Source organism: Pteropus alecto, unplaced genomic scaffold (assembly GCF_000325575.1).
Source record: "Pteropus alecto unplaced genomic scaffold, ASM32557v1 scaffold106, whole genome shotgun sequence".
Taxonomy (NCBI): Eukaryota; Metazoa; Chordata; class Mammalia; order Chiroptera; family Pteropodidae; genus Pteropus; species Pteropus alecto.
Genome location: NW_006442103.1, coordinates 8,741,723 through 8,765,247, shown reverse-complemented (window position 1 = coordinate 8,765,247; position 23,525 = coordinate 8,741,723). Strand labels below are relative to the sequence as shown.

Genomic DNA, 23,525 nt, shown 5'->3' with positions numbered 1-23,525 from the left:
TGGGGGTGGTCCTTTTCCAATTAGGCTGATTTCCACACTTAGACCTTATACCTGTAGCTTTAGAAGATCTTGAGATTCTCTTTCTTTCTCTTTCATACACACATACTCACACACACACACACACACACACACACACACACACAGTCACACACACAATATTCACTAGTGGGTAAAGAATGAAGGTGACATTCAATTGAGGCATTGTCTAAAGTAAGGAAAAAACTTCATACATCGTATTTCGACTTGGCTTCCTGATCATCTCACTCTCAGATGGCTCCATGCTGCTGCTTCAATCCTGGGATACTAGGAGATAAAATTGTGCCTGCGTTTCTCCATGCGTTTTGGCATTTCACACACCTTTCCCTGTTAAACTTGGATGATTCTACAATATGAAATGGTACAGTTTGGACATATTTGTCGTTCTCAAAATTCCCTTCAAATTAAGGGGAAAATTAGCATGGAATGCCAAGTAAATATGGAGAGGTGTCTATGGCCATGCCACCCTGAACAAGCCTGATCCCGTCTGATCTCGAAGGCTAAGCAAGGTTGGGCCTGGTTGGTGCTTGGATGGGAGACCACCTAGGAAAACCAGGTGCTGTAGGCGTAAAAAAAATAAAAAATAAGGGATTGTAAGATGACGAGGTTGCCTTGCCCCCCCCTCCCCAAAATGTGGACAGGTGCCACGCAGGTCAGAGCTGAGCACCGACAGCTGAGCAGTAGGCAAATCTCAGAATGTCAGGGGAGCCTGGACTCGCTGTTAGTGTGTCCACTCTGTATCTGTTCTATGCTGAGCTTCGGCAGGTCAAGAGCCTCAGAATTTGAATGTAATCGGGATCTGATCCCGCTGTGGAGGGCTTTCCGGACAACTCACTCCCTTCAAGCTGCCCCATCGGCCTCTGCTTCGTATCGTTGCTCCGATGGGAGTTATTAGTGGTGCGAAGAGTTAAAATGCTTCCTGTGGCCTAAATGCAAATGCTGGGCTCATGGCCGCTGGAGGTCCCTGAGGTATGAGAGGTTGGTGGGCTTTTTCTATCAATCCAGAATTAAAGGTATATTAAGGATGGAGGGAAAACAGAAACTGGAACTGGAAAGCGATGGCTATTTTGCATGACTGAATGGTGTGGTTTTTTCAAGAGAAATGTCACAGCTGGGATTCATCCTGGGGTTCGCTCTCCTAGCTGACAAAATGAGCCTCCCCTCCCCCAGGAGGACCACCCGGCAAATTTGTAATGCCTACAAATTACCACTTTCTATCTTCTGTCTTCCTAATATTTTCCTTTTTAAATTGCCTCTGGGAGGCTCCTGCTGGGCCTGTTTAAAGAGCTCTTCCTTCCCACCCTTAGGAGCTGAACGACAGTGAAACATCAAGTGCCCTTCCAAGTGCTTGTTTTTCATCACTGTTACGGACGTGGTGCTCGGCAAGGGAAATGAGACTGGTGTGCAAGTCGCCAGCAAGGAAATTAAAAACCAGGATCCAGTGATGCCATTCGCTTTTAGCAATAGAGATGTAAGAGCCAAAAGTGAGTGAAATTATACGTCTCGGACTGCAAACGTTCTAAAGCATCACGGACATCCTTGTTTAAGTGGATTCAACATGTGAGGTCAACTGGTGAAATGTGAACTCGATGTTTTCACATAAGACAGCAAAAAGCGGGAGACGGCGGCTAGAGGCAATTGAAAATTGCAAGGTAGGCTCAAGGTATTTGTCCAGGGAGGTATAATCTTCATCTCAGAGAAGCAATTGGAAGCAACATCTTAATGATCACAAATTGTCAGCCCTGTAGAAGTTAATCTCATACCGGGGGTGGGGGGTGGGAAGGAAAGACAAGAAAGCCTCTTGAACTATAGTAGCAGAAAAACTATGATGGGAACCAATTACTCTCTAGAAATAAGAGAGTTATGTAAGTCTGGAGTCTGACTCTTGGAAACCAGAGTGGGAAGTTGATAAAGAGAGATTCGAATTTAAAAGATAACAGAGTGGCCAAACTGTGGTTCTTAATACAAATAGAGCTGAGTCTCTCACGGTGCCTTCTCTTTGTCCCATGGACTTGGTCTAAAGGTCAGAGACAGAAAGTCAGAGAGACCCTACAAGTCTTTTCCCTTGATTTTTTTATTTAAGCAGAAACTCTCTGGAAAGCATCATCCATTGGAGCCCGTTCAGCTTCTGTTTGAACTTTTCCAGAATCTGGGGTCGGGGTGGGATTTACCATTACCCCAGGCCCCCTTCTGTTCCTTCTCAGCCAGTTGGAGAATAATTGTCGGAAAATGCTAAGCTGAAACCTACCTCTCTCTTTGATCCACTGGACTCACTCTATCTTCCTGAGCCAACAAGCCCACTTGTTACACGATAGCCCTCCCAAAACGGGTCGACTTCTTGTAATGGATCAAATCATACATTTACCAACCTTCTTCAACTCTCTATGAAAAACCCTTCATCGAAGACGAGACTCTCCTACATCACTGTCTGCAGCGTTAAAACGCTGTTTCCAAGGACCAGCCTCCTGCTCTGGGCTCTGCATGGCACGTTTCAGGGCGACTATGACCTCTTTTGGTCTTCGTTCTGTCAGAAATTGTGTTAGCGCCTATGCAACGCATAACATACTGCTGTCTAGAATTGAGCTTGCCTGTAAGCTAAGATCTCTGTATCTTTGTCACTTGAATAACCGTTAACACAACCCTATATATACCATTTTGCATTTTTGCCGTTTTGATTCGTTCGCTTTAATTTTCAGCACAGAGTCCAGCACACAGTTGGGGCTAAATAAATGTCCATCGAAACTTCATTTGAAATCCCTGTGTAGCCAAATTGGAAGTCTCCCCTTTTCTCTAGGTAATCTACTGGGGAAAATGTGTACTTTTATTTAAAAAATTCAGTGCGTGTCTGCGTGCATGTGTTTTAAAGAAAGCCTAAGTCTTACCTTGCCCGCCCCCTGACAAGAATGTTTTGAATTTGTCTTAAGGTTTGGCACAGTACTCCTTAAAGATTTTTACTAGCATTTGCTCTCTTATGTGACACCGTCATCCCCATATTACCAATAAGTGGTACTAGTAGTTCCCGACTACTTTTTCCATTCTTTTGGGTGAAGAAATCCTCATCAATACAAGTCAACAACTCATCTTTTAGTAGATACACTGATATCTAAATATCTCCATTTTGAAAGATTACAAGAGCATTTAGATTTTCCAAGTTGGTTTTAGACAAAAATCTCTATCCTCTCTCTAAATGCTTGTGTGGTCTACAATATACTCTCACAATACATTTTTTCTGTAAGATCTTTGGTCTTGACTAAAAAATACTTCACTGTTTCTACCTTCTAAGTCATCATACAAGTCTGTATATTCTTGACAAAGGTTTTCTAATTCTATTACATATTTCTTTGGAATAAGCTTTACCCTTGCATGTCTTCATTCCAAGCATGAGTTACATTCCCTCTCTATGATAACTGCATATTTATCCTTGGCATTAAAAGTTGACATTCTTGATGATGATAGTGGCAGGCACTAAAAAATGCCTCCCTTACCTGACAAAAGAGACTTACAGATGTGATTAAATTATGTAAGCGTTTGGAGATGGGGAGATTATCTTGAATTATCTGTGTGTGCACAGTCTGATCACATGGGACGTTAAAAGTAGAGACCATTTCTCTGCTGTGGTCAGAGAAAGATGTAGTGATGCAAGAAAGGCACAGAGAAATGGAAAGTTCCTGGGTTTGAAGGTGGAAGGAGGCCATGAGCAAAGGAAAGCAGGTGGCTTCTAGAAGCTAGTAAAAGTTTTAAAAAAAAAAAAAAAAAAGAAAAGAAAAGATTCTAACCTCCAGAAGAGAATGCAGACCTGTTGACACCTTGATCTTAGTCCAATGAACCTCTCACTGGGCTTCTAACTACAGAACTGTGAGACAATAAATTTGTGTTGTTTTGAGGCACTATATTTGTAATAACTTATTGTATTTTTTTTTTTTTTACAATAGCAAATGAATATAGTTATTGTGTATTCTCTGGGAAGGGATACATCTAATCCCTGAAGTTTTGTTCCCCAAACTTTCTCTTAATTTTCTCTTGAAACCTCTCACTGGGCTTCTAACTACAGAACTGTGAGACAATAAATTTGTGTTGTTTTGAGGCACTATATTTGTAATAACTTATTGTATTTTTTTTTTTTTTACAATAGCAAATGAATATAGTTATTGTGTATTCTCTGGGAAGGGATACAGCTAAACCCTGAAGTTTTGTTCCCCAAACTTTCTCTTATTTTTCTCTTGAGAATAATAATAATAATTATTTTTTTGCTAGTGTCTTTTATAAGGAAGGCTTTAATAAACATTGCATGATGTTCCAATGTACCTTCTCCACGGCCATGAAGCGAACACATCCTCTCAGCCTCACTGGTTCTATGTGTGCCCATTTCCATTCTGTTTCCCAAACAAAAATACCCAAACATAAATCTCCCCTATGTCCAATCTTATTTGTGTGGTAACAAGAGTTTCGTTGCTTCCTGAAACATGTTATCCCCCCGTGTTTTACGTGAAATGTGGAATGTAGCTTCCTCTTTAGAAGGTTCAGTTTTATTCTCTGAGATGTGGCTCGTGCCTCTTCTCTGATTTCAAAGGGGAACATTTAAAAAATATCTTTTTTTCCTCGAGTTCTCATTCTTCTATTGGTCACCTCAACACTAATTTTGATTCTGCTTGGCCCCCTTGAATCTTTATTTCTTCTTCCTTTCCTGGATTGTGTGTTCCAGGCTGCATAAAGACCATTCATTCTGATGGTTTTCAAGTGTTTCGCTTTTGATGTCATAGAGCCCAGCTTACATTTATGGAGTACACAATTGGTGGCCCCCTCAAGCAGATAGTTCACTGGTGAGCCTGGAGCTGTTGCCCCAGATAAAATCACACCATCGCTTGGGGGGGCGGTGGGAAGGTCAGCTTTGCTTCTTGAATCAGCTTTGTCTCTACTCAAGGGAATTTTAGAAGCTCCAAGCTCAATAGTGTGATACTTCAATAGTGGCCAATCTGGCTACATGTTCCTCACTATAATTGTACAGGGAATTTTAAACATGGATTCTTGCCACACTGACATGTGCTTGGAACTAAATAATAATGACTGAGTACTTACTATGTACTATGAGGTCCGCACTCATTATTTTCCTTGAATCCCCACACTTATCATATACGCTAGGTCCTAGTATTACCCCCATTTTTAGATGAAAATTAAGCATAGAGAATCCAGGTAATTTCCTCTAAGTCTCCCAGGTAGTAAGAGGTGGAGGTGGGATTCAAATCCAGATCTGTATGACTCCAGAGCCTCAGCGTGTACTCACTTTGTCCTACTTGTAGGATACAAGCGATAGTGTCAGCAACTGGGTCCCTTTCTTTATTTTCTGTTCCCAAGACCAAGTCCTTTAGGGGCCTGGAGCCCTGTGTCTGGATCCCTCAGACTCCGTCCTGATGCCTACTACGGCCCCTCCCCAGCGGTGCCGACCTAAATGTTCACTTCCGCCCTGCTCATTGCTGCTAACACTACTGTCAGCCCTATTCCACCACTGGTTTTCTTCTTGACATTTATTTCCTGTTGCCAGGTTAACACCTCTGCCACCGATAATGTGGCTAACCTGAGGACGGGGTCAACTCAGGGCAAGCAGAAGTGTGCATGGAGGTGGAGGCAATCGAGAAAGGGACAGAAGCATTTTTGAGCGCATTTACGTGTGTGAGGACACAGAAGTGACATAAAAATACTTCTCAACTGACAATCGCCAGTTAATGAGAATGAATACCTGTTATAATACTGGTGCTGGAGGTACCCTACTGTGACAGGTGTTACCACATTAGCTGCTGGGTCTTGGGGTGGTCTAAGAGACCCCAAGGGGAAGGCACTTAGGGATCTTCATGCAGGAGCCATTTACCAACCAAATACAGAACAAATACAGAAGAATGACTACGTTTTAACATAGAATATCAGTCCCGTGTGCGGGGGTGTGAGGGAAGGAAAGATTTCAGAGTGAGATAAAACTGTGCGCTCAAACGTATGTTAGAAATATGTTAAATTCATATAGCAAATCCAGTCTCGTCCTGTCCAGTCCCTCCTTTACAGAGCAGCCAGAGTGATATTTCTAAAACAAACCCTAATCCTTTCATTTCTCTGCTTAAAATTGTATGATAAATCTCATATCTCTTCCGTTTGATGGTTCCCACGAGTCCTCCCTGGTGAGGACTTGGTGTTTGAGAAACCACATGACTTGGTTTGTGGTTGCTTTTTCAATATCGTCTCTACCTTCTTAGTGCGAGCGCACGCGCACGCACACACACACGCACTCACACACACACACCTTATCCCCCAGTCATATCGACACTATCTGATATCTCTGAAACGTGGTGCGTTAGCTCATGCACTGTTGGCCGAGAGGTTCCATCCTGGAAAGCTCCTGCTAATCCTTCGCTGCTCAACCAAATGTCACCTGTCCAGGAAGCTTTACTTCCCACCTGGTCTTCACTAAAAGCACGTGCATAGACAGCTCTTCTTGTTTCTGGTCACCTTCTATCAAAATTGTTGGGTTGCGTGTCAGCAAATGTTTCAGCCTCTCACTCCAGATTGCAAACCTCATGCCCACAAGTCTACAGTTGCTCCCTTCATCCTTGTAGCCTCTACTGTTAGCTCAACGCCTAGTTCATAGTAGTTACTCGAGAAATACTCAAAAGGATAAAGCATTTACTCCCATAACCTCACTGACTCACATACCAACTATGTGAGCTGCTGGGGCTGAGGCACAAGGGTCCTGTGCGTCACGAAGCTCTTACATGGTACGGCCACACTTAAAACCTATCTTCCAGTCCCAGAAGGAAACATTTGGTAACATTATACTTTTTTATATTATTCCTTTTTGAGTATAATTCATACAGAAAAATCAAGATAGTCCCTTTCTGGGATACATTTCCCCTAAGGCTAGGGGAAATTTACTTTCCCATGTCTGCCCCCGATTACATGCCAGGAACACATTCATCAGGCCCTGCTGCACCAGGAAGTTGACATAAGACTTTCTTGTTGATAAGTGTGTCTGTCTTAATTACAGTCTCCTTACACCTCATGCCTTGAGCCTTGGGGCTGGTTTTGGACCTTCCTCTGTCCCTCCTTCTTCTCCTCCTGACTGGTGGTCTTCTCTGGGCCTCTACGTCCATCTGTCCCAGGACTGATGACTGTTCTGAGTCCTGGCTCCTCACATGGCCCCGGGATCCACCGACTCATCCAGCCCCCTAGAGTGCTTTCTAGGAACTTAGAGCATGCAGGACTTTAAAATGATGACTTTATCCAGAGCCTACATGCAGGTGTGCTGTCTGACTTCTGGCTATTTGACTGTCTTTTAGGACTCCTCTCCAGCATAGCTAGAGATGCTGAGCCCCTGGCTCCCGAATCCCATTTTCACCTTGGCCTACCAATGTCAAATTCTTCAACCTATCGCCACAGTTCACTGATGCCCATGACATTAGTATGGCAGTAAATTTCACTTTGGCTTTACATTATGTAGACGTGTAGCTTACAGATAAGTATAAATTCCATGAGTAGCCAGCAATACATTCTGTATAGCCCTGGTAGAAACTGGCTTTAGACAGTTTCTGCATGCTGACATTTTTTCAAGTGAAAAGGAAGCAAAGAACCCTCTGGAGCTGTGCTGCCCAATATGGCAGACGTATGTGGCTGTTAAGCATTGCAATGTGGCTAGCTCTAAATGAGATATTCTGCTTAAGTATAAAACACACACCTGACTTCAAAGACTGTATGAAAAAAAGAAAAATATAGCCTTAGCAATTTTAATGCTAATTACATATCGAAATGATAGTATTTTAGATATTTGGGGTAAAATAAGTTGTTAAAAATCAATTTCTTCTATTTATTTTTCCTTTTTAAAGCAGATAACACGGTTTTCTGCTGGACTGTGCTGCTCTGGAGGATTTGCCCAGTGGGTCTTTAATATTAGGAAGCTGACTGTGTAGGTAGAACAAAAAGTTAGCGTAGAATTAAAAAGCAGAAAGGTTATGAATGACAGAAGGAAGCTTCTGCTCAGATTTTTAAATTTCTGTTCCCTGAACACACCGACATGCCACCTGCCTTGACAAGCTTTTAAGAAGGTCTGATAATCCTCAGGGAAATGAGGCTGAACCAAAAGCAAATGACATTTGTCTAAGGCTCGCTGAATGGTGCCTAACCTCAGAGGCTTAAAATCAATATTGATTTTCGTCATTTATTTTACCCTGGCATTTGAATATCCTTTAGATTTATTACCTTTAGGTTTTTGGTTAAGATTCAGTGATGGATATGATAGCAAGGGTGGTAATAAGTTATGTAGATATAATTTAATTTATGAACCCTAGAGCTCCAGGGTACCTTCCAGTTCAAGAAATATATTAACCACAGACGCATCACCCTTCATTTTGTGGTGAGGGTTTTCAAGCTGGGTCCCTATAGTGCCACTTAATTTACGGTCTGGCCAGGTACACGGTTCCACGTACAATATTTCAATATAAGTTGCACCAGCCATCAGAGGGCACGAAGTTGGGCTTCGAAGAAGCCAGCTGGACAGCTGATGGATTGCTCTCTCTCCTATCCAGAGGCTCGGGCGTTGAGTAGCTTTTAAAGCTTGTCAGCGGTTTGGGTCTTTTTCTGCTCTGAGCAGCTGCACGCACGGGCCTAGACAAGCAGAATCAGCCATGCTGCAGCAGGCAGAGGGCAGCTCCCAGAGTTACTTACGTTGACAGCCGTAGTGCCAGGAATTTCCCGGCAGACACTCATCACATTTAGGCCCTGTTGTTCCAGTCTTACACTCACAAAATCCTGAGCCATTACAACGATCATGGACTGAGCCCAAAGGGTTACAATAACACTCTGTAGAAACAAGACAACACACAGGCTGGAGAGAAGTCCGCATGGCTTGTAGGTTATCAACACAGAAGCGTCACTTTCATCAACGCATCACTTAGTTAAAGAAAGATGTCCACTAATGAAATGCGTTAGTAAATATGGCCATTTCAGGTCCATTTATCTGCTCAGCCTTCCACCATATCATTTTTATGATATAGGAGGAAATCAACTGAAAACTTCCAAGGATATAAGACATCATGCTCTTCACTGCTAACAGAGCATAATGGAGAGTCCATTTGTTAGGGCGTTTTTAGATGGTCTAATGAACACCATAAGGAGTTTGTATATCGAGGATAAATCAATATGCCATCAGTGTAAAATCTGTTTTAAATTTTTCAAATGGACTTATCTGTTACACTCAATATTTGAGAATTGCTGAACGTTTTAAAAGTGCAATATGAATGCACTTTGTTCATTCAAAGGCAGTTTTACTTTATGACTTGGGATAGTGCCTTAACTTATTTATTTATTTACATACTGTTTTGTGATAAGCCTTTAGATATTATATCTGCTGGCACATTAGTACAGCTTTTATGCAGCTTAGATGAACAATTGTGAAAGAAACATAAATTTTGTAATCCCAAGTAAATTTCAATATAGGCATCGTTTGAGACATATTTTCCATGATAATGTCCGCTGGCGGGACAATATAACTTTGTGTAATAAAAAGTAAACAGAATATTTTCTTGATTCCTCACAGATTCTTATACAGGATATTTTTGACTTCTGAAGCATTATTTTGCTTAAAGGCTGAACCAGAATTCTTTAGGCTTCCACTATCTTGACAGGTAATGACAGCTAATTTGTAGCTTTGGGAATTTGTGGGCCAAAGTTTTTATCCTAATTACCCCACTGTATACTCTTGGACGAGTTCATATGTTTCTCTGTCTCTCAGTTTCCTTTATTTTAAAATGGTCCCATTAAGAGGTTTTCTTGTTAAAAAATAAATAAAATACCAAGCAACCAACAAACCAACCACATAAAGCCCTGAGAACTTCAGTTTAAAATTATCAAGTTGCACATCATATTAACAATGGAGACTCAGGGTTTGATGTTGCAGAGAGAGAGGTCCAGAGGTATGGCTCTAACTATTTTTGTCATAGGGACTAATTAGAAAATTTCTTCAAAGAATGTGGAGTTCCTGAGAATTATGATTTATTTCATGTTGATTAAGTCATTTTTTTTTGAGTTCTGCATTTGTATGATACAAACATATACATAAGACTAATAACGAAATACATAGGTAAAAATAAAACTAAATAATCTCTAAATTGTTTTCTCTTTGCCTGGCTTGGTTTGTCCTTAATAACTAGAGTTTTATTTTGAGTGGGCATTTTCTATTTTAATGTGTGTATAGAAGGGGTTGTTTAAAAATTTTTTAAACACTAATTTTGTTGTGGCTTTAAAATGTTTTTCTGTACATATGTATAAGTTTATACTTCTACCCAAACTGAAATATGTTTCTTACTATATAAAGTATGTAAGTTGACAATGAATCATCAACATTCTGTAAGCCAGGGAGTAGAGTTATAGCTGGGCAACATAAATTCACATACTGTTCTAGTCGATTAGCCCATAACAATAGATTAATATAAGGTTTCAGATGTGAAAAAATGTAAATAAAATGTAGAACATCTAAATTACAGTACAACCCAGTGGTTTTCATAAGAAAAGTTGGTAAGTGTAATGTTATTCAAACAGTCATATAAATAAGTGACAAGGAGAAGTATAGTCTACACACCACCTTACATATAAAAAATATCATTTATGAGACTTTGGTCAATGGTAGGTGTTGGGGTGGTGAAGATGTCTTTGGAGAATTATATTTTATTTCATGAAACTAAGAAGAATATGCAGGACTGTGAGACTAAAAAACACTATGATATACTTTTGGAGGTTTGATTTAAAAATTATACTACAATTGAGTTACAGGCATTAGAACTGTTTGCTTTGCTCTGTAGATGGCACCTCTGATGACCTGATCTTGGATTTCAAGGGGAATAAAAAATAACACATCATAATTTGAGATATGTTTAGTAGCAATTGCTGAGCCCTGTGTTTCATTCTGATGTCAAGCTTATTATCAGGGATTATTATCAGTGATTACCCAAGGTCACAAACCACGTATCCTCTAGCTTCCTGCTTAATGCTTGAGTTTTATGAAACAGAATCATGCAAAGATGTCATCTTCATGTAATTGCTGCATCATACAGGGTAATTACATGCATCTTTTGAGACATGGCTGTGCTTGAATTTGTATGAAAATGGGTAAATTCACTACTAATCACAAAGCAGCAACCACCGTGGCAACATGAAAAAGTCTGCATTTTATATTTGCCATAATATAAAATGATGCAAGTAGTCTAAGACATCTATTTCAACACAGAGTTGACACTGTCAAAGGTATGGGTGGTTCCTGGGGGATTTGATTGCCAATTGTGAAAAAATTGGGAAAGTGCCTTTTTTTTTTAATTTAGAGAAGACTAACTAAGATGAAGTTCAAATTGTCATTGATTCATTATATGTCTCTATAGATTAAAGACAAAAGACAGACTACAGTGTATATCAGCTAGTCAAATTTTTCGATTCATTCTTTAAAACAATTTTACTCTTTAGGAATAGAGCAACAATTTAAGGAATTCTGCTATTTGGGGGTTATTGTAGGTAATTTTAATGGTACCTAAAAACACTCATCTTCGTGCTTACCAATTAATTTATTTGGCTTAAAAAAGTATAACATACTGAATAGAAACATGTTTGCCTCAATAATAAATAAAACCCTCTGAAGATTTATAATTTTAATTAACACACTTTCTAGAAATGGAAAAACAATTGCTCTTGATTTTTTAAAAGTAGAAATGAATACAAAAATGTATATTAAGCTTTCTATATTTCATCTTTAGTTTGTGTGATTTAAAAGACAAAAGCTGAATGGGCTATGTTCTTGTCTGTGGATAGTCAAAAATAGATTTACAATAGAACTTTACCTCTTAGAATTGGAAAGGAAATGCAGATTTTGTAGTTCACAGATTACTTTAGGACTGGAAAAAGGCCTACCTTCATAAGAACAGAATACTCTGAGTGAAACATATTGGGATACTGTTAAGTCACCTGCTATGAGAAACTTTATGGAATAAAATCTTTTCTCTTAAGGCCTTTTCTTGGATTAATTGAAAATCATACGAAATTAAATTATACAACATTTTAATTTTATGTATTTTGTAAAAAATGATTAGGTTTTATTCCTGTGTTCTTATTTATTTTACCTTTCTCTTGTTTCCATATTTATAATATGACATTTATATATTTTTTACAAATGACATTCAGTGAAATGTAACTCTGCATTCAAAATTCAGACAGCTATATGTCTTTTGGTTTTTATTAGTACCCTCAAATCTTTGTAAACCAGGTGTTATGAAGGCGATTGAACTTCTTTCTGCTCACAAGCTCATGGTGGAATTGCGCTGTCATCCAAAAGTACACCAACATAAGTAAAAGTCTTATTTATTATTATTTAGCTTAGCTAATGTGTCAGGGTGGTTGGGAGGAAGTGTTCAAGCTTTGAAGTCAGGAAACTAACTTATTGCTAAAGCTGTATGATTTGGGTCAATTTGCCTTATTTTCTCAACTAGAAAAAAGTGGAAATTATCAGTGAAATACTTACGGTTTTGTTAATGAGGATCAAGTGAAAAAAACATATTTACAAGTCAGTCCACAGTTCAGCAAGTGTTTCCTGTGCATCCCATATTATCCCAATTTGACCAGGAATTCTCAAATGACTTACCTAAGGCACACAGCTAATAAATTAGCAAACTGGGACTTGAACCCAGGTCTCCAGCCTCTAAGTCCCGTGAGTTTTCCACTAATTCACAAACCATAAGTAAGGAAGACTTTGAAAAACAGAACATACTGTAGACATAAACAGTATTATATATGGTTGGCCCAATGGACTTCAAAACTACTTGCACAGCTATTTCATGAGACACTTGGCAAGTTTCTATGTGACCTTGACAATCCAATCAGAGTACGATAATCTCAGAATTGCAGATTGATTGGATTCCTTTTTTGATGAAAAGATCACCCGTCATTTTTCAGCTTATGTGTTCTGTTTATATTAGTCTGTATGTGAAAACTTCTACCTTTAAAATTGGTTGCCTATATAGTTACTGACTGGTGTGGTAACAGATATGTAGCCTTCACCACTTCGAATATGTGCATTTCTTTCAAGTAAATCATGAAGGGAAATTTCATTTATTGCTTCTTATTTTTTCCATCAGCACCCTTTCTTAAAGGCAGATTCCACCATGCAAAGGTAGGAGAAGGCTTTTTGGATGGGAAGGGCCCCTGGTATTCCCCATTTGACGTGAGCAGTAGTCATGGTGTGTAGAGACAGTGCTCCAGGGAACTCTGTGGGCCCAGTTTTCCAGGGTGCGTGAAGCTAAGAGAATTAATCATCTAGAATAATTTTGAGAAATTGCTTCTCCTTTGGAGGGCTGTAGGAAAATTCAATAAATGGAATTTCTTTACTATGGATGACAAAGGAAAACTACATTACCAGTTGCTAGTGGCTTTCTATTCCAAATGGTGATATGTTTAACCAATTGATATTTGTCGATTACCACTTATGTGCAAGAGTCTGTATCCTAATTTCTCATACCTATAATTCAATTCCATATGATGTGTTTCCATTTCAAAAGTCGTTGTCTAGTGTAATTTTAAGATCAGTTTGAAATGACCAGGTTTTAAGATTTCATGCAAAAAAAAAAAAAATTCTTCATCTCCTAAACATGATTTTTCAGCTCATTATCTTCAAAGCAGCAATAACATAAGGATTTGAAATATATCCCCCAACTATGAGTTCAACCATCACAAGTGAATTCTACCACAAAGATGTTTTCACCAATGAGAAAGTTCATTCTGGCTCAGCCGTGGTGCACATCACCAGCCTCTCCATGTTAAATAGCTCCCCATAGCTCAAAAGGCACAGAACAATAGCTGAAATTATAATGGAACTGACCTATGCACACATTCTCATCGTCCAGCTGTGCAGAAGCATTTCTGAAGTAGCCCAGCCTGCACAACTCACAGTGCTGCCCTCTAGTGTTGTGCTTACAGCTCACGCAAATGACTGTATTTAGCAGATCGATATAACTGCATCGATTGGAGTGGCCGAAGCATTCACAATCTTGCAAGGAAGAACAGAAATGTATACAGAGTGTATACAGTTGCAGAGTAATAGCACACTACATGCTTGGATAAAATGAGAAGTGGAGAAAAGATGGCGGAATGGCATTACATAGACACGTTTCAACATGACACATGGCGACGACAGGTGGTTGCGACTGGCATGGAAGCAGCATCTGTTTCAAGCAGGGTAGAAAATTTGGACATTCAGAACATGACTGGATATTGTTAATTCTTGGCAGACCAGATGAACAGAAGCATTTGCAGGTGTACACCTTTTAATATTTGGGAAGGCTTGCTTTCCACTGACGCAAAAGTCTAATTTTTGCACATGGAGAACTTTACTGTCTTTGTATCGCTTCCCTCATTTTCGCTTCATATTTGCAGTCTTAAAAAAGAGGTTAGGAAGTATGTGAGCATCTAGGGCCTGAGTCTGTCATCACCCATGGCTCCTTTGTTTATAGTCTCATTATCATTTCTGTCAAGACAGTAACTCGGTCAGGGTTTCATAGAAATATGACAAATTTAATAGGGATCCAAACAACGAAATAATTCTTTACTTTTGTGGGTTTTTTTTTTTTTTTCTCCAAACGCTAAGAGGAAAGATGGCTTTCATAAGCCTTTCATCAGGCCAAATCTGCATGTTTGTTCATGTGTGAGAGAAAGTATATAAAGCAGGGAGATTATTTGTATAAAAAAGAGGCTCTTAAGACTTCTTTTCCTTCCAAGTTTCAAGCTAAGTCTGCTACAAAAGAAGGATTAGTTAGTCACTGTATCCCCGGGTTTTTTCCCTTTGTCTTGCCCTGAGGCTTAGGGATGACGGAGAGAAGGGCGATAAAAACTAGATAAGGAGATGGAGAAAGGAGGAGAGAGAGGAGGGGAGGTGGCCAGTGACTCGATTTCCTCTCTGTTTCATCTCAACCAAAGAAGAGGTGACTCTAATCCAACTTTTTAAAAAGAAGTGGTAAAGACAAAGCCTCTATTGGTAGCAATAATCATCGAATCGGACAGAAAAAAAGGGTGAGGGGTAATTAGGTGGCAAATCTAATTTGTCTTATCAAAATATAGGGGTAGGCGTGGCTGGACATTCGTGAGGAAGGTCAACCATGATATTGAGAACCATGTTTATCTAAACATACTCCTCTTTTTAATGTCTGGCTTCTATTTTATCTCACTAGGAAGCCGAACACAGTCCTTATTTCAGCCCATTCATTCATTCATTCATTCACTCAGCACATATTTTATGGTGTTGTTCTACCGTGTGCCAGGCACTATGCAAGGTTCTGAGTTACTCTTTGGCCTAGATAAAATCTTAGAAGTATTGCATTTGATGGCCAGAGTAAAAGGGAATAAGGTCATCAACAATGAATAAGGAAGAATAAGGAGGGGTGACTAGCCCCCTCCCTTTTTATTAACACGCTGTTACTCATCAGAACACTGTAGACTTATTGACTGGAGAGTAAGTTACTACAGTAGAAAGTTGAAGTCAAGGTCCTAACAGAATAAAATCGAATTTGGACAGAAGCAGAGGATGACATTGGAAATGGTGAAGAGTAGACGATACCCAGGAATGGGGCCAGCACCTTGGGGACTCCAGATGCTTAGCAGAAAGGCGAGAAGAAGGGGAGGGTTCTGAAGTCAAGTCACTTCCTCTATTCCAGGTGATCCGTATCACTGCATGTGTGCTGGGGGGGAGCGGGGATCAGGATGGGGACCCAGAGAAACCAGAGGGAGGAGAGCACTGGGAGGAGGCCTTGGGACTCAATGTGTGGGACGGAGTAAGAAAATATTTGCATGAGCTTAGTAGTTAAGATGTGCCAAATCATCATCATCATCATCAACAACAACAACAACAACAACAACAGAATTACAGCTCACCAAATTAAATTCTCTTAGAAAACAAGCATTTCACTCCAATACACTACATCTCCTTGAGTGACACCTTGCTTAAGCTGGCATTTCTAACTCCCTAGGAAACCTGGAAGGCCTCTAGAACTTTCCTTGGTTGAAGGTTTGAAACAGGGAGAATCTTTCTGGCTTGGAGCCACCCCAGAGTAGTAAGGAGGCCCAGCTCTCCAAATATAATTGCTTCCCAGGGACTTCTTCTGAGCTGCCTGGATTCCCGAGAGGTGGGCACCAATGGCCCCGTCCTCAGAGCCTCCTTTACCGGTTGTCCTCCTCCACGTTCCCCACCCCAGGTTGGCCCTTTGTGCACCTAAGAGAATTGATCCAACTTTTTCCCAAAGCATCTTCTATGGGCCTAAAGTCATCCTAGGAACTTTTCAGAACTACACAAAAGTCCTTGGTGTCAAGAGGCTCGTTTCGTGGGTAAGACAATCAAACGTGTGTTAAGATAAGTGGAAGACAAAATAGCATGGGGTAAGAAAACTAGTAATGCCACAAAGTGATCTAAGGAGGAATTCATTTAACTTGCAAGGAGTTAGGAAAAACTAACTTAACACGAGCATTTCAAGTAAAAGGAATAGAATGTGCAAAGGCAGGAAGTCGGGTAAGTGTAGAGTTTAAGGCTGGAGAGGTTTCACAGCACGGGTCCTTTGTGCGTATTTGAAGGATTCTGTAAGATCCGCTCGGTGGCCACAACTGCAGGCTGAGCTCCATCCGACAAGGCTTTACCCAGAGATATCCAAGTTCAACACTTTCAAGCTCAGTCCATGAATCTCCATAGATATGTCAAATGCAACACTGTTACCTACTATTCTTTGAATTTAATGAATAGTATACATCTCTGTGATGACATTAACTATTTGTTTCTGGGTCCTTTTTTGAAAACCAATTTATTAATTTTGATCAGAAAATTACATAAATAATTATATAATTATATACTCAATCATACTCAGCTAAACACCCAATATTATAAATTTGTTTTAGAAAATAAGTGGGTATTTAAAAGATTTTATAATCTAGAAAATGGGCTAATAGTCATTTGATTCTTTTAACACTTTTAGGCTCCTCTGAGACTTTGATAAAGCTATCTTCTCTGGCCATGATACATTTGAGAATAAAAAGTGAGAAAAAACTTTGAAAGTGATCTGAAATATGTGAGAAAACTATATAAATGCAAGGCATATCAAATACAATTTTTAAACTGCTAAATTATTTTTCAGCATTCTGTTAATTTACCACTCTGCAGTAACTAGTCTTTCAGCATAAGCATAGAATCCATTGATAATCATTAATGATATAGTTTGAGCTGCATTATCATATCCAGATCCTTAAGGGATGATATTAATAGCTCAATAATTCTCTGATCCTCCCATGCGCTCACCTACCATCTCCTCCTTTCCCTTTTTACAAAGTATAGAACTCGTGGTCTATCCTCACAATCACTTCCTTTTATATATGCTCATCTCCCTTGTCCGCTACCCTCTGCCCCCCATCACAGTCTCTGGGGTAAACCCAATCCTGGTTAAATCCAACTTGTTGCCTCTCCGTGCCTACACTCTAGAAGCTAAATGTGGCTGGAGTTTTTCTCCAACCATTTGAAACCAGTCTCACTTTGCGTTCATGACCATGAACCTTAGCGGGGCCCTGGGGGCTGCCTGGCCGCCCTTCCTCAACGAGGGGCTCCTGAGCCACACCCCACTCTCTGGGGGTTCTCTGCCTTTCTCACCCGCCACTGCTTCCCCCTCTCTTTTGCTTTTTGTCCTGTCTCCTCAAATGTCTCAGGGCTTTGTCCGTGGACCCCTTTGCTGTGTAGGCTCACCCCACGCCAGGGTTTTGCACTCAGCCTCATGACTTTATCAACCATCTATAAGCCAGCCTCTCTAAAACAGTTATTTCCAGCCTGGACCAAGTCCCCAGTCAGTGTCAGTTAGTGAGACTTCATCCAGACTGATATACTTCTTAACGTCTCCACTTGGACGTTTAATATCAACCTTAACATGTTCAAAACTGAGCTATGAGGTTACCTGCCCAAACCTGCTACTCACCTAGGTGGCCCACTCTCTCTCAATAAATGACAATTCCATTCCTCTACCTGCTTAGCTCAAAATCCCCAGAGTTGTTCTTGCCACCTCTCATTTTCTCATCCTTGACAACCAATCTATCAACAGATCCTCTGGCTATGCTTTTAAAAGACATTCTAAATCTCACACTCTCTCTCCATCTCATCCTTAAAGGCACTGTCCCCCCACCTGGATGACTGCTGTTGTCCCCAAACTGCTTTCTTGGCTTCCATTTTTGTAACAGTCTCCTTTCCACATAGCAGTCAGAATAACTCTTTTGAAACTTAAATTAGGTCATGACATCCCTCTGCTCAGAATCCTAATGGCTTCCCATTTCATTCAAATTAACAGACAGAATTCAAGCTCATTTATTCCCCCATTGATCTTGTCCCTGGCTTCCCCAAGGGGCTCATTGCTATCATCTCTTCCTCACTCACCGTAAAGTAAAATGCCTCCGTGTTACTCTGCAAACCTGCCGAGCGTGTCCCCAGGGCCTCCGCACTCCGCTTTTACCTCTGTCTAGAATCTTCCTCCCCCGACAGCCCTGTGACTTGCTTCTCACTTTGTTTTTAGTTTTCCGCTCAAAGAAAATTCTGTGACTGCTCTATCTGAAGTATCAGCCCTGGACCCAAACACACTAAGTCTTCAATTTCTTAATCCTGTTTAATTTTTTTCGTAGGCTTTATAGTACCTGGAAAGTACATTTAAAAAATATTCTCCCTTACACCCCAATTGTAAATACATGAGTACAGACTATGTCTGTTTTGTTCGCTGTTGTAACCACAGAGCTCAAAACATCGCCTAGCCACACACTAAGTGCTCAAAAAGTCTCAAATGAATGAATCAACGAATCAATGATGATCCTGAGGCAACTTCCTTTGGGAGACAGGAAGACACAGAGGAAAGTCATGTTTAAGTTCATTCCTCCATTGTTTGCTTTCCATCAGCATCTGGCTATATCCTACATATTAAAGAGTTCAGAAAAACAGCAGCCACACAACAAGATATAATGAGTTAGTAATTATTTTAGCAGAGTTGACTATATGTCTACTCAGGTCAATTTAGGCAGGAAGAGCAGATTTCTGAACATTGCTCTGGTTTTACATAGTTTTTCAAACTCAAATTGCATTGTAGACTATGTGTATTTTTTCCAGACAATTTTAATTACTGTTGTGTAAACAAAGCTGTAGGGGTCTCTAAAACACTTCTGCCTGCTGTGGCACAGCAGACACTGTCCACGCATGTTTACTGAGCACCGCCTTGTACCAGGGGACGTGAACGAGGCGAGGTCCAGTCCTGCAGTCTAATGGGTTTCTCACTTTGGCACTACTGACATATTTGGCCGAATCATTCTTGGTTGTCCTGGATATTACAGGATGGTATTCAGAAGCATCCCTGGCCTCTACCAACTAGATGCAGTAGCAAGCCCCAAGCTGTGACAACCAAAAGTCTCCTGGGGGGGCGGTGGGGGCAGTGAAATCTGCCAGGTGACATATGTGATATCATACAAGGCAGTTATGATAATATGGTCCTTAGTAACTAGTTACTTAAGACCAATAAAAGCTAGAAGTGATTTAGAAGAAGGAGTGTTCACAGTTGGCTTTCTAGGTCAGGAAAGGCCCAGACCTCTCCTAAGGTCGAGAGCCCCTTTCTGAGACTGGTTGGGGAGACGTGGGCGGGCAGGAGATACAGGGAAACGAAAGGTTGGAGAGGAAGAGAATGAGAGAAAAGAACGTTAAGAAGAGGAGAGGGTTAAATTCCCCCAGGTGTCTTCTTTCTCACTGTTCCCCAGGTTGGCTCTAATTACATGATTACGTTACCTACCTACATAAATGTAGGATAAAGGACTCTAACTGTGGCACAGGTAAAAATGTTCTGCGGCCTAATGAGGAAAGCTTATTCAAAGTCAGAGCTGGAGAAAATTCATTTTAGTCACTGAAAAAGAAAGGATTTGGGGAAAAGACTTTTGATAGAAGTGAATAAATTAGAACTCTAACAAGAATTTTCCTTTCGCCGCGTTAACGGAGAAGGGACCCCCACCTGGGGAGGGGGCAGAGCATTTCCCTGCTCCTCACCCCACCGACCCTCCTCTAGCTTTTGAAGCTCTTCCATACACAGCATTTGATGACTATGTGGGTTTTTTTTCTATGACAATGCTACTTCATTAGGTGGCTTCTTCCTGCCTCCGGAGATATGTTTGGACCTCATTAGTGCCATGTAACCAAGAAACCAGAGATTCAATGAGGCAGGGTCAAATTCCAGGTCAAGAGGCCCCTTGTTTATCCAGCCTGCTTGAGATGACATGAGAGACAGGGATTTTGTAAAAGTCCCTGTTGTTTTCTTCCTCCTTCACCTCCTTGGTTTCTTTGTGTAGATCTGCATATTGTAGCTAAGAAACAACATCCCCACTGTGGCCTCCTCGACTGCCTTATGATATGCACACGTGCCCCAAAAGGATCGATAACCTACCTACCTGTAGCTGCTCTGTTTCTAAAGAACATATTTCCCTGGATTTCAAATCCACTTGGAAGCCTCTCAGAAGGGCACTGCCAATATCCCATAGGTAAAAGCACATGTAAGGAAAGTTTGAGACGTGGTTTAAAAACCATTGGTTTTGCTTTTCCCATCTCCTGACTAGTTTCTTCCTTTATATGCACAGAAAGAGAAATTCAACGTTGATTAAAATGATTTGACTAAATTCCATAAGGACTAGGGAAGCTATTACGGTCACTTTCACCGAGTAGGTCAAACTAAATTCAGATTTTGTTAATAAATATATTATTTGTGAGAGATGTTGCCTTAAAAAAAAAAAAAGAAAAAAAAAGAAAAAAAAAAAGAAAAGAAAAACATAACATATGCCCAACAGTCAAGGGTGGAAAACAAGACACACCTGTCACATAGGACATTTAAAGAAAAATGGTGAAATAAAAACAGGAGTCTTTATGTTTCCTGAAAAATCTTCATTCTGTGAATGACAGATGCTCACTGGAATGGGCCATTCATGAGTCACAGATGAGATACTGCTCACTTTCATTTAAAGACAGTAATATAATTATCGTTTTTAGGTTATAATCAATGCTTAACCCAGTGCAGATCTTCACTGGTATCTTTTAAAATTCATTCTGAATAATGTTTGGAAGTAGAAATTCCAAGGTATGCTATTTGTTGCAAAGTCAAATGGGCACCATACATGGAACCTGCCATTGTGTCCTCATGAAAAGCATCCTTGAAACTCACTCTAAGTGGGTTTCCATATTTTCAATGCAAACGAATAACAATGTTAATACTCTAACATTCATATTTTAAGCAGGAAACTAAGCTGTTACGATTCTTATTCACACGTTAATCTTTTAGAAAACAAATGTTGCAGCATTTTTAATTTGCAGCAAATTTCTGAGTGAAGCCTCTTCCCCCTCTTACAGATGACATTCTCAGTACTATTTAATGCATTGATCGATATCAGTCAACATGCCTCACCAATAAGCTGATGGGTACACTTCACAGATATTCCAGATTCATACAGTGCAATGTTTCACAACACATAACACCATGAAATCACTGTATGAATCCAAGAATTCCTACCTCTCTTGTGGTTTGCAACTTGAACAGAAGATACTGTTGACAAAGCTACTTTGGGAGCAACTGGATAGGTTTAAAAGAATGAACAGCACATTAGAAACAATCGTGAAACGTTCAAACTGTAATGACTTATCATCAACCCACTTGACAAGTAGCCCTCAATGAAGAGATTATTTATATCTGTTGTTTCTGAGAGTTTGTTTCAGTCAAAGGGAAGTCTTATATTTGGCTGAAAATAGTTCGTCAAAAATAAATTTTGGTAGCTTTTAATTTCAGAGGCAAGAATTACCACTTAAGTAAAAAATTCCGTTATATAAAGATTATTTTAGTAACAATATGGGGTCCTCGATCAGCCCTCTCTTAAAGTAGTAGTCGTGTTGTTGAGTTAATTAGCAATATCGTTGCCTCAGTTCACCATACAATTTTCTCTGTACGACCATAAGCTCACCTACATGGGAACCAGTTACACTATTTTCGTTCAACTGATCAGACATCACAGAATCTAGCCACAAGGGTCAACCACTCAGGGGCACCTGGATCTCGATCTCAGAGGCACCTTGAATCTGTCTACCTTTCGAAAATGTAGTCTTCTTCTCAACATTTATTACCTTTGTGATGATATCAATTTGTTAATGGCAGGGATCTCTAAGTTTGCTTGCCACTTCTTTTCCAATTATTTGTGAAGAGTTGCTTTTGAAAACAGTAAAAATAGTGTAGAGCCTGATGTTCTTTGCAGATGTTGACAAGATAAATGTGGCTACACGGAACTGGCCTCTGTTGGAAAATGCACCTTTAGCTCAAATCGCAAGTTCAAGCACTTCATTCAACTGCGCTGTTTCCTAAATAAATTCATTTGAACTCATTATCCACATTCTAAAAAAACTGCAGCTGACATTAACTAAAGATGTTTCTGAGAGCTTTTAGTTCTGTGACACTCACAGAAAACTTAGCGAAATAATTAAATGGGTCTGTTTCAGGTTTTGAACAACACATAATTCTGTTCATATCAAAACTCACTGTGGAGAAGTGTTAAGTATTAGATATCATCTTGTGTAATTTATTGAGCTAAAATTCAATGGGAAATACTCAGTGACTTTTCACTGAAGATGCTGTCATTAAACTTGCCAAGGAACAAAGCTACCAAAGCTCCCCTGAATAGGGGCGAGGTTGATCTGTATTTCTTCCACATATGTATGCAGAAACTTGAAAAAATTCATTTGGAGCAGATGATTAAGATAATTCTATTTACTAGTAATGTATGTATCTAGGACAGTCTCGATTTCATCACCGATCAAGGACGGAAAATGCAGCCTTTCCAATTTGACTCTTCAACAAATTGCTAATGTATTTTGTTTTGCTTAGCAGCTATTTCCTGGTTCCTCCTTTTGCTCATTTCCTCCTCCATCTGTATTCATTAGTTTAAAAGGAACATCCTGTATATAATGAAGGAAGGTGGAAGCCAAAGATGTGCCTTTTTTATTTTTTCGAGAAGGAAGAGACAAAAGACTATAATTTTCTATTAAAATAAACTCCTATTTATACATGTCTAAATAAGTAACTAGATGTTACTGTGAATTTACTATTATTTTGCATCTTATGAATTTTACTGCCCAGTTTTTAAAAGTTCTATCTCTTCCTGTGTAATCACACTGCTGCTGTCTGTCAGTATCTCTCTTTTATGTATTTATTTATTGTTGATGTTAGAAGTCGGAAAATAATGACCGCTATAAGGACAGACAGAATGCAAGCTGTTCTTAATACTGGTGGAAATGATTGTTGATTCATAAAGCTCCAACAGAGAAAATATACTGTGATGTGGGAGGGTAGGAGGGAGGGGGAGGGGGAAAGATGGAGAAGGAGAGGAAGAGGAAGAGGGAGGGAAGGAGGAAG

The 23,525-nt window shown here is 39.9% G+C and overlaps 1 protein-coding gene and 1 pseudogene across 2 annotated transcripts in view; one reads left to right on the top strand and one right to left on the bottom strand.

Annotated features, from left to right (window-relative positions):
- Nucleotides 1–23,525, bottom strand: part of NTNG1 (netrin G1) — a 287,105-nt gene that overhangs the window by 34,698 nt on the left and 228,882 nt on the right. Inside the window, exon 7 of one of the 2 annotated variants that reach the window (XM_006919577.1) lies at nucleotides 8,737–8,871. The exons of the other annotated variant lie outside the window; for it this stretch is intronic. Within the exon in view, the coding sequence (XP_006919639.1) occupies nucleotides 8,737–8,871 (135 nt within the window). The remainder of the gene's footprint in view (nucleotides 1–8,736; nucleotides 8,872–23,525) is intronic. 2 annotated transcript variants of the gene reach the window in all.
- LOC112469087 lies at nucleotides 486–604 on the top strand (annotated as a pseudogene).